The 16,004-nt window shown below is 28.9% G+C and overlaps 1 protein-coding gene across 1 annotated transcript; it reads left to right on the top strand.

Moving 5' to 3' along the window:
* The first annotated feature begins 6,443 nt into the window (after positions 1 to 6,443).
* Positions 6,444 to 15,301, top strand: LOC108663648 (transcription factor TGA2.2). The gene is given in 6 exon segments (XM_088810505.1): positions 6,444 to 6,480; positions 6,596 to 6,815; positions 6,817 to 6,865; positions 7,484 to 7,497; positions 14,642 to 14,876; positions 15,155 to 15,301. Coding segments are annotated over 6 exon segments (702 nt in total).
* Positions 15,302 to 16,004: the final 703 nt, after the last annotated feature.

The raw sequence follows: 16,004 nt of genomic DNA, 5'->3' as shown, positions 1-16,004 counted from the left end.
GTGGATAAAATTTGGGTAAAATATTTTTATTTTTTAAATTTTAATTAAAATTATATATAAATTTATTAATTTTTAAAATAAATATTTTATTTTAATTTTTTTTAAATACATAAATTCAGTTGTTACTCGTTGTTAGTATTTTTGTTAATTTATTGATGTGATAAAAGTAAAAAAAATAATTTTTATTTTTAATTAATTTTTAAAATTATTATTATATAATTTTATTATTTTTTATTAATTAGAAAAAAACCTCCCATAATAGGGAGCATTGGGAGCCCGGGGCTCCCCCTCCGTTTGGAACACTAATCTGGTGCTCCCCTCCCCAATGCTCCCCTTTCTTAGGGAGTATTGATCTTTTTTTTTTTAATTTTTTAAAAATATAATAATTTTTTAAATTAATAAAAACAAATATTTTAATTTTTTTCTTAAGCTCTGTTAACAGTGTTTGTTTTTTTGAGACGGAGTGTATATTTCAAAAATTAATAAATTCGTTTAAAATTTTGACTAAAATTTAAAAGGATTGAGGTATTTTACCTACAAAATTTTCATTTTAGTGATAATAAATATGGTACCAAGTTGAAAGTAAACAGCACATAAAAGAAAAAAAGTAGTTGAGATTGTCTTCCTGTTATTAAAAAAATTTTAATCTCTAATATTCAATTTAATTACGTAATATTATCATAAAAGGTGAAAAATATCATATAAACATATTATTATGTCACGTCATTATTATTACAATATTTCAACATGTCATATTAATATTACGTGACATAAAATGACAAGTGATATTTTGACTAAATATGTTAACAGACTATTATTAGATGGATATACGCGAATACCCAACTCGATAACATGGGGTTCAAGTACTCTATATTGATTATGAGATGGATTCGGGGTGAGGCTTTTAATACTTGATTCAGGTTCGGGTTTAAGATATCCTATGATGATACTTGAAACTTATTCGAACCCCGATTATATATTTATATATATATATATATATTAAAATTATATATAATGTTTCAAAAATTTATAATTGGTGAGATTTGAACATTTATTCTCCTCATCTTCAATACAACTTTTGCCATCTTAACTAATTTTTTTTAAACTAATAAATATAAAATTAATATTTTGTATCATTTTTAGTTATTTAAGTTGTTGTTTGAGTTATTTAATTGAATATTTAACGGATTTAGGCATTTAGCGGATTATGCGATATCATTAGGATTTAGTTTAGGATAGTGTTTTGTAATTTTACTTGGATTTTAATAAAGTTTGGGTACCTTTTTAATTAAACGGAATTGTGATTAGGTACCTTAAAAAAGTGATAACCCTACTCATTTACATTTCTACTTTTGACTAATAACAATTAATCAATTATTAGTAATAAGGATTTATTTGACTCAAAATAAAAGTATAAGGATTTTAATTCAATGTAATAAAAGAATAATGATTTATTTGAATTTTTCTAAATAGTTTAGGATTTTTTTTACATATTATGTAAAAAAAGTAATATAATAAAAAAATATTATTAAAAGGGATTCATGCAAAATAAATTGAGAAGTACACATCAATGGATGGATTTTTGTACTTCATAAGAACGAAAAAAAATACACAATAAAAAATAAAAAAGGCTTTTTCTTTGCTATACACATTAATGATATTGATTTATTTTTCTTTTTTGAAGATATTTTTCATAATTAAAGTTAAATCTAAATTAACATTTAGTTCATATGTTTCCATTTGAATTATTTGTGCAATGATTTTGTTGTCCATAGTAAAGATTACTTTACAACATTCTTCATTTTATGCCATGAACAATCCCCAATAAATTCCCCATGATTCTGCTCGATATGCAAAATAGTTTTCGAGTTTGATCGAGAAATCCCATTTCCAATTCCCAAAGTGCTCACAAAGGACACTTCTTGCAGTGGAATGATATAAAAAAAAAATGATTACAGTAAAATAATAAAAATTTAGTTGCATATTTTCAAATAGTTTAATGACTATTTCAGATATTATTTGAAAATAGTACAATGAAAAATAATTATTAAAAGTGATACATGGAAAATAAATTGAGAAGTACCCATCAATGGATGGATTTTTGTAATTCATAAGAACCAAAAAAAGTACACAATAAAAAATAAAAAAGGCTTTTTCTTTGTCAAAGAACTTCTCCTTTCCAAGTCTCTTGTAATGCCTTTTTTACGTATGGAAGAAAGTCAAAGAGTATAAAAATGCGAATCTTAAATTTTATCTACCGATGTTGAAATATTAGAAAATAATTGTTGGGTTGAAAATTTACAAGCAAAAACCCATTGTGCTTGACTTCCAATAAAGTCGATGGATCTTACCATTATTTTTTTATATTAATGCTTTTGACAAAAAATACTTGCTTGTTGAAGAATTCCCTTATAAAAAGCCCAACTCATTGAAAGAAGAATATTTGTGAAGTCTAAATGAGTGGAGTTGGTGATTGCTCAAGTTCAACCTCATGCTCAAGCAACCAAAACTCAAACTAATTCTTGTTTAATTTAATTGATTAAGTTCAAACCCAAACTTAACAAATGTAGGCTTGAAAATTCTCGTGTTTATATTTATTTAATGTCATTTTTTTATATAATGTATTTAATTATAGACATAATGTTTTAAAAAATTCATGAACTAATTAAGAAAATTCAAAAAAATTCTTTATTCTTCTATTGTATTTAATCTAATCTTTGTATTTTTATTTTGGATTAAATAGGTCTTTACAACTAACAATTAACTAACGATCATTCGTTAAAATGTTACTTATAATTTTTATACTCATATGACATTGACGTGTAAAGTGAAAATGTCACTGATTATGTGAGCATGCATTGTCGCCATTCACTATAATATATCAACATACCACGTCAGTATCATGTGGTATAAAATGATAGTTAGTCAATTGTTAGTAATAAGGACTTATTTGTTCTAAAATAAAAGTAAAAGGACATGATTGAACGTAATAAAATAATAAGAGTTTATTTAATTTTTTTATGTAGTTTATGAGCATTTTCAAGTATTATACCTTCATTATACTATCAGGCAGAATATCTAAAAAAGTCCCTAAACTATTTAAAAAAATTCAAATAAGCTTTTATACTTTTATTGTGTTCAATTAAGTCATCGTATTTTTATTTTGAACCAAATAAGTTTTTATACTTATATTTTGAGTCAAGTAAATCCTTATGACTAATAGTTTATTTAATCAAAATGTCTTTCATCATTTTGTACTACATAGCACTAACGTAACATGTTGGTATAATCATATCGCATTTTTCACTCTTCATATTAACGTCACGTGGATACAAAATGATCAGGAACATTTTGTTTAATGACAATTAGTCAACTATCAATTATAAGAGTTTAATTGATCCAAAATAAAAGTATATAGATTTAATTGAACGTAATAAAATAATAAATACTTATTTAATTTTTTTTAAATAGCTTATGAGCTTTTCAAGTATTATGCCTTCATTATATTAAATCTATTTTAAAATAAGCATTATTATTAGTGTAATAAAGATAAATGCCATCCAACCTTAAGTGTTGCATAGCTTACCTATTTTTATTATTAAAATAATAAAGATATTAATTCAAATAGTAAAGATGAGATGGCAACTTGCTAGAGATCTTAAATTTGAGTCGTAATGCATAAAAAACAAATTACATTCTCATAGTGTTTCCTTTTTTTTCTGTAACAGATTTAATGTAGAATATATGAAAAATAATCTTTCCATTTTGATGCCTTAATCAATCAAAGCATGCATATATATATATATACTCATTAATTTCCCTTCCTCCATCCATTCTCTATCTTCTTTTTCTTTATAATCTCAACATATTAGCACAAGGTATAATAAGAGAGTTGGTTCTAAAAGAATTGCTTATTAGCAAATTTATCAAGAATCTCTTTCATAATAGTTTACTAAGTATAGAGCAATAAATTAAACAAGCATTGGGTTTTAATCATGAATTTTGTAAATTGAAAGTTTTTAAATTTGAATAATTGTAGTATTTTGTTGGTTTGATATACAAATAAGAATCAAACAATTGTAGGCATAATACTCAAGAAAGCCTTTAAACTATTTAAGAAAATTCAAATAAATTTTTATTCTTTTATTGTGTTCAATCTAACTCTTATACTTTTATTTTGAATCAAATAAGCCTTCATGAATAATAATTGATTAATTGCCATTAGTCAAAATGTCACTTGTCATTTTATGCCTATACAGCACTAACGTAAGACATATCATAATTTCACGTCATCGTCAATTATGTATGTCAATAAGTCATGTGGTATAGAATGACAAGTAGCATTTTGACTGAGTCAATCATTATTCATAAGAGATTATTTAGCTTAAAATAAAAGTATAAAAGCTTATTGACTTGACCCCGCTAACATCCAATTATGATCGGTTTAAACCAAAAATGACAAAGATTTTGATTTAAAATCATTTATAAGATGATGAATCCATTTAAAGCGAGCAACAAATGTTTGATGGCATGAGTAACTATAAATAGACTTTTTTTTACCAATAAATGATATCTACTTCACTTTTCTCAATGAAAACATCCAATTATGATCAATTTTAACTAAAAACAAAAAATATTTTGATTCAAAATCATTTATAAGATTATAAAACTTCTAAAGTGAGTAACAAAGGTTTTAATGGTATGAATGACTATAAATAGACTATTTTTGTCAATGGATGACATCCGCTTCACGTTTCTTGATGCAAACATCCAATGATGATTGATTTTAACCAAACACTAAAGAGATTTCTATTTAAAATCATTTATAAGATGAAAAAAATATTTAAAGTGAGTGATAAGGCTTTTGATGACATGAGTAACTATAAGTGGACTTTTCTTATCAATGGATGGCATCTACTTTACGTTTCCTGATGCAAACATCCAATGATGATCGATTTTAACCGAAATCCAAAAAGATTTTCATTTAAAATCGTTTATATAAAAGAAGATCAAAACCAAATTATGCAAGTTTCTAAATACAGAAGAAAATTATCTTTTCATCAACATTCTTAGCCAAAACATAAAAGAGACATGGAAATAAAACCAAACAATCAAATAAGTTAAACTTACATGAAATGGTGAAACCAAAATTTGTTCTATAAAGAAAATTATATGAAAAACCCAGCCAGAATAAAAAAAGTAAAATCTCAGCAAACTAACAATATTTTATTGTAGATCACAAACATGTAGAACAATATTATTGCCCAACAACAAATTCTTACAAGGATAAACCAACAAACAACATTGACGGATCTTAATTTAAAAAGTAGCAACAAGTTCCAGATTTTTTTTTATTTACTTCATCCAAGTTCATAAAGAGCACCAAACTGAAATTAACAGAGAAGACTACCAGGTGCCCTTCCATGATTGTAGTATAAGTCTTATTTGTTAGAATGGTTTATTAAAGCAACAAAATAGTCCTAGCTATCTTGTATGAACAAAAATGTTTTGTGCACAAGAGCAAGAGTCCAATTACTAAAAGTGGCCATTTGATGCAAAAACTAAAGGATAAGAGTCATAGGACAATGTTCATTTTGTAGGACTCTATTTTTTCAACTGCTTCTGATATGCTGTAAGATAAAATAACATATAACTACCAAATTATTTAATGTAATTGTCAAAAGGAGAATACTACTTATCCAATAAAAAAAACATAAACCCATGAATATACCTTTTGCTTTGCGTAATTCCATCTTTTAGTATTGTTAATAATATGTTATCTGCCAGATAGTTAAATCACTGAAATAAGAGATGTGTTGTAGTATGAGTATTGGCTATCGACATGTCCAATGAATGATTAAAGATATAAGATGAAAGACTTCTCCTAGTAAATGGGGTTGGCTTCGTGGATAAAGCTTTTTCATTTTGCTATAAATAGGCTTGTATCCTTAGTAAGATCGTTGAGAGCAAAGTCTTTTTATAATAGTTTCCTCCCATGTATCTTCTAGTCTTGTGCTTCCCATTTTGACATGAGCATTCTTTGTCATTTCCCATTAATAGGAGCATTTTTAGGCCTTTGTCTCACATGTAAAAATAATTTTTAAATGTATTTCCCTCGTGTTGTATTCAGTAGGTGCTTCCTCCACCTTCCCACCTTCCCCAACACTTTGGTTCACAGTTCAAATAAGTTCTTTGTGGATTACATAAACTTTAAGCTATTTATTTCAAATGTCATATACAAGAAATGGATTCATTTATGCATGGCATAGAAAGCTGTGTTGGTAAAAAAAGACAACCTAGTGCACAAAGCTTTGCGTGGGGATAAATAGATGTATCCAGCCTTGCCTTGCTTTGCAGGAAAGCTGCATCAGTGCCATTTTTCTTTTTTTTTCCTCCTTTTGGTTACATCATAAATAATTGGCACCATCTTGTGTATTAGGAAAATGTGCATTTCAAATGCATGGAGTGTGATCATAGAGGGTATTCTTCTAAAATTTTTTATTTGTCTACTAATTAGCATGCAAGACTAAAATTTCTAGTATAATCATGTGTTTATCAACTTCTCTATTCTTTTTGTTCAACCTTTTCTTTACAGGTGCCATAACATTTGATGTAAAATATGAATGGTTGTTAGAAGAGCAAAATTGGAATATTAATGAGTTGAGAATGGCAATAAATTCTCATGCAAACGATGCAAAACTTCATATTATTGTTGATGGTGTAATGGCTCATCATGATGAAATTTTTAGGCTGAATAGCAATGTAATTAAGCAGGATTTTTTCCATTTCTCATCAAGCACTTAGAAACACCCGCTGAAAATGTTTCTTGTGGCTAGGTGGCTTCCGTTCATCTGAGCTTTTAAAGGTGAGGTCATCTTAATTTGCACAATTGAATTAAAATGCTAACCTTATTAAGAATGTGGTGGTAATGAACTCTAAATTTTTTGTCCTTCCTTTTTCCTTTTAGTTTACTAGTTGTTGATTAGTTCTCATGTTGTTGCAACTAAGCAATCAAGTCTTTATTAGGGGATGGTCGAGGAATATTTAAAGAGTCCTATCTTATGTTAGGTTGACAAATGATTATTATGCATATAACTTACACGTATTGTTTGAACATGTAGAGGAGTTGAGAAAAGACAAGAGGAAAACTAGAGGAAGGAAGAGAAATTGTAATTCTCATTAACCAGATCAGTTATTATAGTGGTATTTATATACACTTGACTGACCAATAGAAAAGTAACTAACTAACAGCTTAGCTAACCAACTAACTAACTAACTAAGCAAGTGGTAAAAGTACCTTAACCAACTAACCATAGTAAATGGAAACAGCAAAATGAAAACTATATAGTTAATTATACAATTAATATAAATAACTTATAGAAGAGCTTCTACTTTATGATTTAATACTACCCCTCAAGATGAATTATGGATATCATGCACATTCATCTTGCTAAGAAGACTAAGAAACATATGAACTTGCAAGGCCTTAGTAAACAGATTTGCAAGTTGAGTTGTAGAAGAAACATGAATGGGATCCATCAAACCTGAGTTGACCTTTTCCTTGATGAAATGACAATTAATCTCAATATGTTTGGTACGCTTATGAAGTATAGGATTCTAATAAATATAGATAGCTGATTGACTATCACTAAAAAGCTTCACAGAAGTAGGATGAGAAAGTCCAAAATTAGATAACAAGGATCGTAACCATAAAACTTCACAGAAAGTATAAGTCATTGCTTGATACTTTGCTTCAGCAGAACTCAAAGCAACTACTAGTTGTTTCTTGGACTTCCAACTGATCAAAGAATTAACAAGAAAAATGCAAAACCTTGAGACTGACCTACAAGTGTTGGGGCAACCGGCCCACTCATTGTCAGAGAATGCATAAAGCTTTAAATTTGATTTTGACTATAATAAAATATCCTAGCCTGGAGCATTTTTCAAATATTTCAAAACACGATATGCTGCCAAAAGATGAATATGCCTTGGTTTATCTATACATTGAGCAAGTGTTTGAATATCATAGGATATATCAAGTTTGGTAAAAGTCAAATATAAAAGTTTGCTAATAAGTTGTCTATAAACTATGGCATCAGGAATTAGTTCTTCATCAGGCACTTTGCTAAACTTATGATTATAATCAATAGGTGTTGTGACTGGTTTTGCACCAAGCAAACCATGCTCTTGAAGTAAATCCAAAGTATACTTTCGTTGACAGATAGAAATACCTTTAGAAGATCAAGCAACTCTAAGACTTAAAAAGTATTTAACAACCTCAAGGTTTTTCAACTTAAAATGAGAACTCAAATAGTCCCTAACTGTAGCAGCTAAATGATAGGAGGTAGCAGTAATTATAATGTCATCTACATAGACAAGTAAAGAAATAAAACCTGCATTTCCCTTGTTCAATGCAAAAAAAGAATAGTCTGAAAAAGATTGTGTAAAACCAAAACAGTAATAAACTTAACATTCCATTGTTGAGAAGCTTGTTTCAAACCATATAAAGATCAGTGCAACTTACAAACAAGCCTCACATCAGATGAATGCTCCCCTTTAACCTCATAACTAGGAGGCATACTTATGTAAACTTCTTCATCTAAATCACCATTGAGAAATACATTGTTGATGTCTAATTGTGATAAACACCAACCTTTTGCTGCTCCCAATGCCAACAAGACTCTCACTGTTATTTGTTTAGCTACAAGGCTAAACCTTTCTTGATAATTAAACCCTTCAACTTGATTATATCCTTTAGCAACCAAACAAGCTTAGCATTTTTCAACCCTGCCATCAGCCTTCATTTTAACTTTGTACACCTATTTACAACCAATTGCATGAGAATTGGAAGGTAAAAAAACTATACTCCATGTTCCATTATCCTTTAAAGCACTTAATTCAGTAGCCATTACCTCTTTCCAATGATCATGTTTGATAGCTTGATGATAGGTTAAAGGTTCATAGACATTTGACAAAGAAGCTATGAAGGCTTTATGTGTAGGGGATAGTTGATGAAAGGACAAATATATAGTAATAGGATAAGAAGTGACAAAATTAGAATGAGTTGGTAAATCAACTTGGTAAGCATCAAAATATTTAGGTAAATGTCTAGGTTTGTTACTTTTTCTAATTGGAACATGAGGATCAATAGTAGCAATGATTGCAAGGTATGTAGGAGGTACATGAACAGAGGATTCAGCTGAATTTTGTGAAAAAGATGAAGATGAAGGATCTAAATTTAAAGAAATGAGAGTAATTGAACATGGTTGTGAGGAATTTAATGAAGTGTTAGATATATCAAAATCAAAAGAATGTGTATTAGTAGGTATAACAACAGGAAAATAAAGAAAATAATCATTCATATAAGGTGTTTGACAAAAGTTATGTGTTTGTGAATTCTACTATGATGATTGGAAAGGAAAGATATTTTCATGAAAGATCACATTTCTAGATATATGAACTCTATTAGCTTCAAGATAAAAAACCTTATACCCTTTAACACCATTAGGATAACCTAAGAAAATGCATTTATGTGCTCTAAAATCAAATTTCTTGCTGTTTTGACATAATGTGGAACAAAACACAGACTACCAAAGACTTGAAAATATTCATAGGAAGGCATTTTATTATATAACAGTCGAAAAAGAGTCTTGTTAGCAAGAATCTTACTAGGCATTCTGTTAATTATGTGAACTGCAACTAACGTTGCATGACCCCAAAACTGAAGTGGAACTTTAGATTGATGCAGCAAAGCTCTGGCCACAACAAGAATATGTTGATGCTTCCTTTCAACAACACCATTATGTTGTGGTGATTCAACACAAGAGAAGTGATGAACAATTCCTGTCTTCAAAAAAAAAATCCCTAAGATTGAACTCTTTGGCATTGTCAGACTTGATGATCTTAATGGTAGTACCAAATTGATTTTTAACATAGTTGTGAAAATTTGTGATAATTGTGAACACATCAGATTTACACTTTAGAAGAAAAAGCCATGTAAATCGACTAAAATCATCCACTACAATTAAGAAATATCTATGATTAGAAATTGTAGAAACCTCATATATGTCCATATGAACAATTTCAAAAGGAGAAATAGTAGATTGTATATAAACTAGAAAAGGTAACTTCTTTTGTTTAGCCATGGGACACACTTCACAAACCAAATTATTGGAACATTGAACATCTAAACAAGTATTATGTATCACATATATTCTTTCTAAAGGAGCATGACCTAGCCTAAAATGCCAAAGGTCAAAATTATGCGGTGCAGAAATAGAATAAAGACTATTATACTAGTTTACAAGTTTATTAAAAACAAATTGATCAAAACTATACCTTGACAGGTTTTGTTTATCTTGTCCTCCTTGCAGAAGATACGATCTAGAAGAAACTTTAACTACCCCAATCACTTTCCATGAAGGTAGGTCTTGGATAATACAAACTTAATTTTTGACTTGGTAAACTAACTTACTAAAAACAAATTGAATTTGAAGCTATGAACACATAGAACATTTGTCAATGTAAGCAATGGGGTAAGTTTAAGGTTCCTATACGAGTAACAACAGCCCTAGCTTTATTTGGGAGTTGTACATAACAATTGGAAACAAGTTTTACAGTGATGAAATTGTCAAGAGTATAAGAAATATGATTGATAGCCCCCATATCTACAATCTAAAATTTGTGATCTATCATTAAATTTCTTAGATATCTAAACTTGTATGGAAGGTTATTGGCAGTATGAAAAGAAGTATGACCAAATACAATACCTGCAAAAAGCAGAATTCACCAAAGAATGTTTTGTTGATTGGTATTAGGAATGTCTTTATCGTCATCAATGTTAATGCCATTCTCATTAAGAAGAGTCATCAATTTACTGATTTACTGCTTAATAAGTGACATCTGGGACATGGTGTTAGATTTGGTCACCTCTTCTTCTTGCATAGGTTGTATGTCTTCCATAATAGCAACATTATTGACTGATTTTCCTCTCTTAAAAGCATTTTTTTCCTTTGTTGAACTTGAAATTCTCAAGAAAGCCTATCAACCTATAACATTTCTCCTTAAGATGCCTTTTTTTATTACAATGAGAACAAATCATGTTCTTTTTTAACTTCCTCTTATCACTAGTTATTGTGTTTATAGTAGATGAATCTAATAGAGGTTGAGATTGCACCAGCATGTTCCTTTGAGCTTCTTCCCTTTGAGCTTCTTCCCTTATTGTAGAATATGATTTATTTAAACCATTGAAAAATCGAAATGCCATATTCTTCTGGTGTTGAGCATTATATTTCTTAAAATATTCAAGATTGCATTTACCACATTCACACTGTGACAGATGTCGATAATTCCTCATTTCTTCCCATATTCCCTTTAGCTCTATGAAGTATGAATCTACTAACTTATTAAGTTAAGTGACATTACCAAGAGAATATTGCAAATTATACTCTTGTGTCATTAAGTTGTGAAAAATTTTGCCTTAAAGTGTTCCATATCTCTGCTGCAGATTCCATGTAGAAAATGGTTGAAGCCACTGGTAGAGTAATTGATTTTAATAACCACGTAGCAATCGAATTTTTGTATCTAGTCCATGATGCAAACAGGATCCATTGAAGTTGGTTTGGTAATGGTTCCATTTAGAAACCCTATCTTAATTCTAATTAAAATAGCTAAAAAGAAAAAGATCTGCTCCAAAGTACATAATTGGTTATACTGAGCTTAGGAATAATCACTATTGATCCTGGATGATTAGAGTGATGAAGAAAATAAAAAGATTGAGGATCTTCAACAAGTGATAATATTGACCTAAAAACTGTTAATTTCACCATTGATTCAACAGATTTTGCACAATTATAAACTATCTTTCCATTACTAACAAGATTCAAGTAACCAGCAAGAAAAACACACAATAAATCTCAAGATTAATCAAAATATTCAAGAACTCTAACCTTGAGTTGCTTTGATACCATGTTTGAACATTTAGAAGAGCTGAGAAAAGATTAGAGGAAAACTAGAGAAAGCAAGAGAAATTGTAATTCTCATTAACCAAATCAATTATTACAATGGTATTTATATAAACTTGATTGACCAATAGGAAAATAGCTAACTAACAACTAAGCTAACCAACTAACTAACTAACTAAGCAAGTGATAAAAGTACTTTAACCCACTAACCAAGTGGTAAAATGAAAATTATATAATTAACTATACAATTGATATAAATAATCTATATTGGAGCTTCTACTTTATGATTTAATAGTTATCTTGAAATTAGTAAGACTTTTGAAACGTGGGAAGAAAATTTACAAAAACTGTGCGATATTATGTTGATGGAAAAAAAGATATGATGAATTTTGGTTCTTTATTGCTACATTGTTAGAGCATATAATTATGAGTTTTTGGCTTCCTTACATAGCACCCTGCTTTTGGTTTGAAGAGTTGGTTTTTCTCCACATATTTTTTCTTTTTAGTTGATAGGGTTTGGTATTCTACTTTTCCCTTTGGACGCTACTTACCTAAATAGATTATTTGTTTGCCTTTATAACTTTCATTTATCTTTTTTAAAAAGTTATACAAATAAATAACAAGGATATATTAGTAATAAGAAGGGAAATAGAATAAAATGAGTTTTTCTTTCTTTTATCCTTTCGGTTGTGTCCTAAATGTTAAATCTATTTCAGGGATATTAATTCATGCATATCAACACCCACAATTTTATATGATAGAGTTTTAACTAGTAAAAAGATTTGTTTTTCTTTTGTTAGTTCACCTTCATACTAGTGAAGTAGCAATTTTTTGGCCATCTACTCACAATTTCCCCAAATATGTAATTGTCTTGCAAAAAAGAATAGTAGAAAAGATACAAGAGGTGTTCATGCTGTGCACATTGATAGATTGGTGCAAGGCAAGAACTAGTTGAAAATTTTTAGGTAAGGTGGGCTGAGAATGAAAGTGAGATTATGAGTGCTACCGTGCCTTTATGGGCAGCTATTGAGATTATGTTCCTCATCCACAGCTTGTCCTTGTATGGCTAAAATAAAGGAACTTTTATTGCCCTATATCACTGCTATGCTTGTGCATGTAAGGATGTCAATGGGTAAGATATTCGTTAATTTTAGGGTACTCGAACTTGTACCCAATTAGTAAATGGGGTTCTTAAACCCCACAACTACTTGAATATTTTTTAAATTTACTACACTAACTCGAATCTTAATACATATCCACTATCCGATAATTATCTGAATTTGTTTAAAATTAGGTTATATAAAAAAATTATTAAAATGCTCTTCATGGGTATCAAATTACCCAAACTCGAATTTGTACTCGTATCCATATACAATAATATTTCTCATCCATTTCATAGAATTCACTAATAATTAAATTTATAAAAGCACACAAACAATAAAATTTAAATTTAAATAATCAAAAACAAATATATCAAATATCAACTTAAATAAAAAAAAAAATCCAAACAACAACTTAAACAACATTACAGGTTTACAACAAGGCAACAACATTGTAAGTTTAATTAACTATATAGGTTTTCCTTAATTACATGAAATTAAAAGAAAACAACTAGGTTCCAAAACTATTCTAATCTCACAACTTTTCGTTAGGTATATATATAATTATGAGTTTATAGAAACAAAGATACATGTATTATAATTAATAATTTTATAAATTATAATTTTTGTAATGTTAACTCAAAATAGATAGTAAATATGTTTATATTTAAAGTAAATATACTAAAAGTATATATATATATATATACATATAATAGTAATTATATTCCTCATAAATTAATATAATATATGGAGTATATATATTAAAAGACATTACGAATTAATTAATAATCATAGTTTTATGAATTAATTTAATTAACACTATGTGTTTGTCTTTAATTACATAAAATTTTAAAAGAAATAATTAGGTTCAGGTATTAGGTATTCAAGGGGTGGTACTCAAACCTGACATGGGTAGTGAAATTACTACCCGAACCCATCTCAGACTCGATTATAAAATACTTTAATTCTATATAACATGGTCGGGTACCCGCGAATATTCTTTAATAGGGTACCCATTGCCATCCCTACGTGCATGCTTGTATATGCATATATGATAGGAATTTGTGTGGTATGTTGTACACATTAATCATTTTGCAATTTATCTTCAGTATGTTAGGAGTTATGATACTAGTATATCTCATTGTCTCAATTACCAAATGATTACTTTGAAAACTTGAGTTCTTGTTGATACATTTCAAAAAATGGTTTGAATTTACAAGCAAAAAAGTAGTACAACTTTGGTAGGATTCTTGAAATATTTTTCTCAGGTTCCTCAATGAATATAAAATAAATTCAACAAAATCAAGTTGGCAAGGGATTCATCTGTTGTCTATGGTTATGCATGACTTATTTTCATTGGAGAACCTTGAGGTTGAGGATATAAGGAACTTTATCTAAATTTTGTTTGAAAATTCTTGTTTTTCAAGCTTATATGCGTAAATCTGGTTCATAATTATTGTGTATATAATCGGTCAATAAATCGATATTCTCCTTGGAACCTCCTTTTCCTTCTTCTAATTTTTTGTTTCCTTCATAACTTATCATCATAGAATTTGATGGATGTGCTTGTTACTTCCAATTGGAGCCTTTGACATAGCAACAATTGGTGGGAATTGGCTACATACAGCAATCCTCCCAGCAGGCTGAAGATGCATTATCTCAAAGGATGGAGGCATTGTAGCAGTATCTAGCTAAGACATTGTACACTGGATCTTTAGGTTCATCAGGATCATTTGGGAATGCGACAAACTACATAGGTAAAATGGCCATGGTAATGGGAATGCTAAAGATGCTTGAGGGATTTATTCATTAGGTAAGGCTCTTATTTTTTTTTTCTTGCATGTTTTTTTACCCATTATTCTGTAATTAAAAAACTTGTCTTTCTTAATTTTATATTTTATGGGCTTTATGTAACACATCAACCCCAATAGTGTGGTGGGAAAATTTTTAAATCACTCATTAATCTCATACTCATGTAACTAACATCTATCTATAGTAGTGGCTTTAATTTTTCTTTTCCCCTCTTTCTCCCAAGTGCCATAATGTTACAGCTGTTTCAATAATATGTTCCTTATAAGTTCAAATTACCAGGCTGACAATCTAAGGCAACAAATGTTACAACAAAAGCATCGGATATTGATAACCCACCAATCGGCTCATGCATTACTTGCAATACATGATTTCTTCTCTAGATTACGAGCTTTGAGTTTCCTCTGGCTTGCCTAACCAAGAGAGTGAAAACGTCTTTTTTTAACTCTAATTTGTTAATTGATAGGTCCTGTTAAAAAATCACAATCCTAGAATAATCATTTAGATCTAGTTCTCCGTAATATTTGGTTTAGTCATTAAACCATATAGTGATATCTTCGACTTTTAAAATTTCTAGTGTTTTAGCTTCAGTGATTGTGGTCAACATGTGTATTAAGGTGTTAGTCGTTGTATTGCATGTTGTTAAATAATTATAGAATAGTGCATTCTCTCCAAAGTCAAATTTGTAGTTATATTTTGGTCATTTATCTTTTACAAAATCCGAACAATCATCGTCATGATCATCTTTTGCATTTGTACACCAGATTTTGAAAGCTTTCTACTATTGTAACGAATGTTTCAAAAATGAAATTTTGAGAGGCAGAACTCAATTGAGTGGTATACCTTTTAATATTTGATTTATAGTTCTTTTTTTGTCATTTGAGTTCTGCATTATTTGCTTCCAAGAAGTGATAAGAGAACTTCATGAATGGACATTCAAGGATAGATTAATATTGACTTATTTTGTACTACATACATGTCTGCATACATACATTTAAATACATAAATATAAGAAAGATCTACTTAAATCGATGTAGAACAATTTTTTTGATATAATAGAGATATCAGATTAATTTAAAATTTTACGTGTATAACGTATATGAATAACTTATTAAATCTATAAGGTGGTTGT

The sequence above is a fragment of the Theobroma cacao genome, chromosome 10 (assembly GCF_053813885.1).
Source record: "Theobroma cacao isolate CCN51 chromosome 10, ASM5381388v1, whole genome shotgun sequence".
Lineage (NCBI taxonomy): Eukaryota > Viridiplantae > Streptophyta > Magnoliopsida > Malvales > Malvaceae > Theobroma > Theobroma cacao.
The sequence above is the reverse complement of the archived record's forward strand: the minus strand, read 5'-3'. Positions and strand labels throughout refer to the sequence as shown.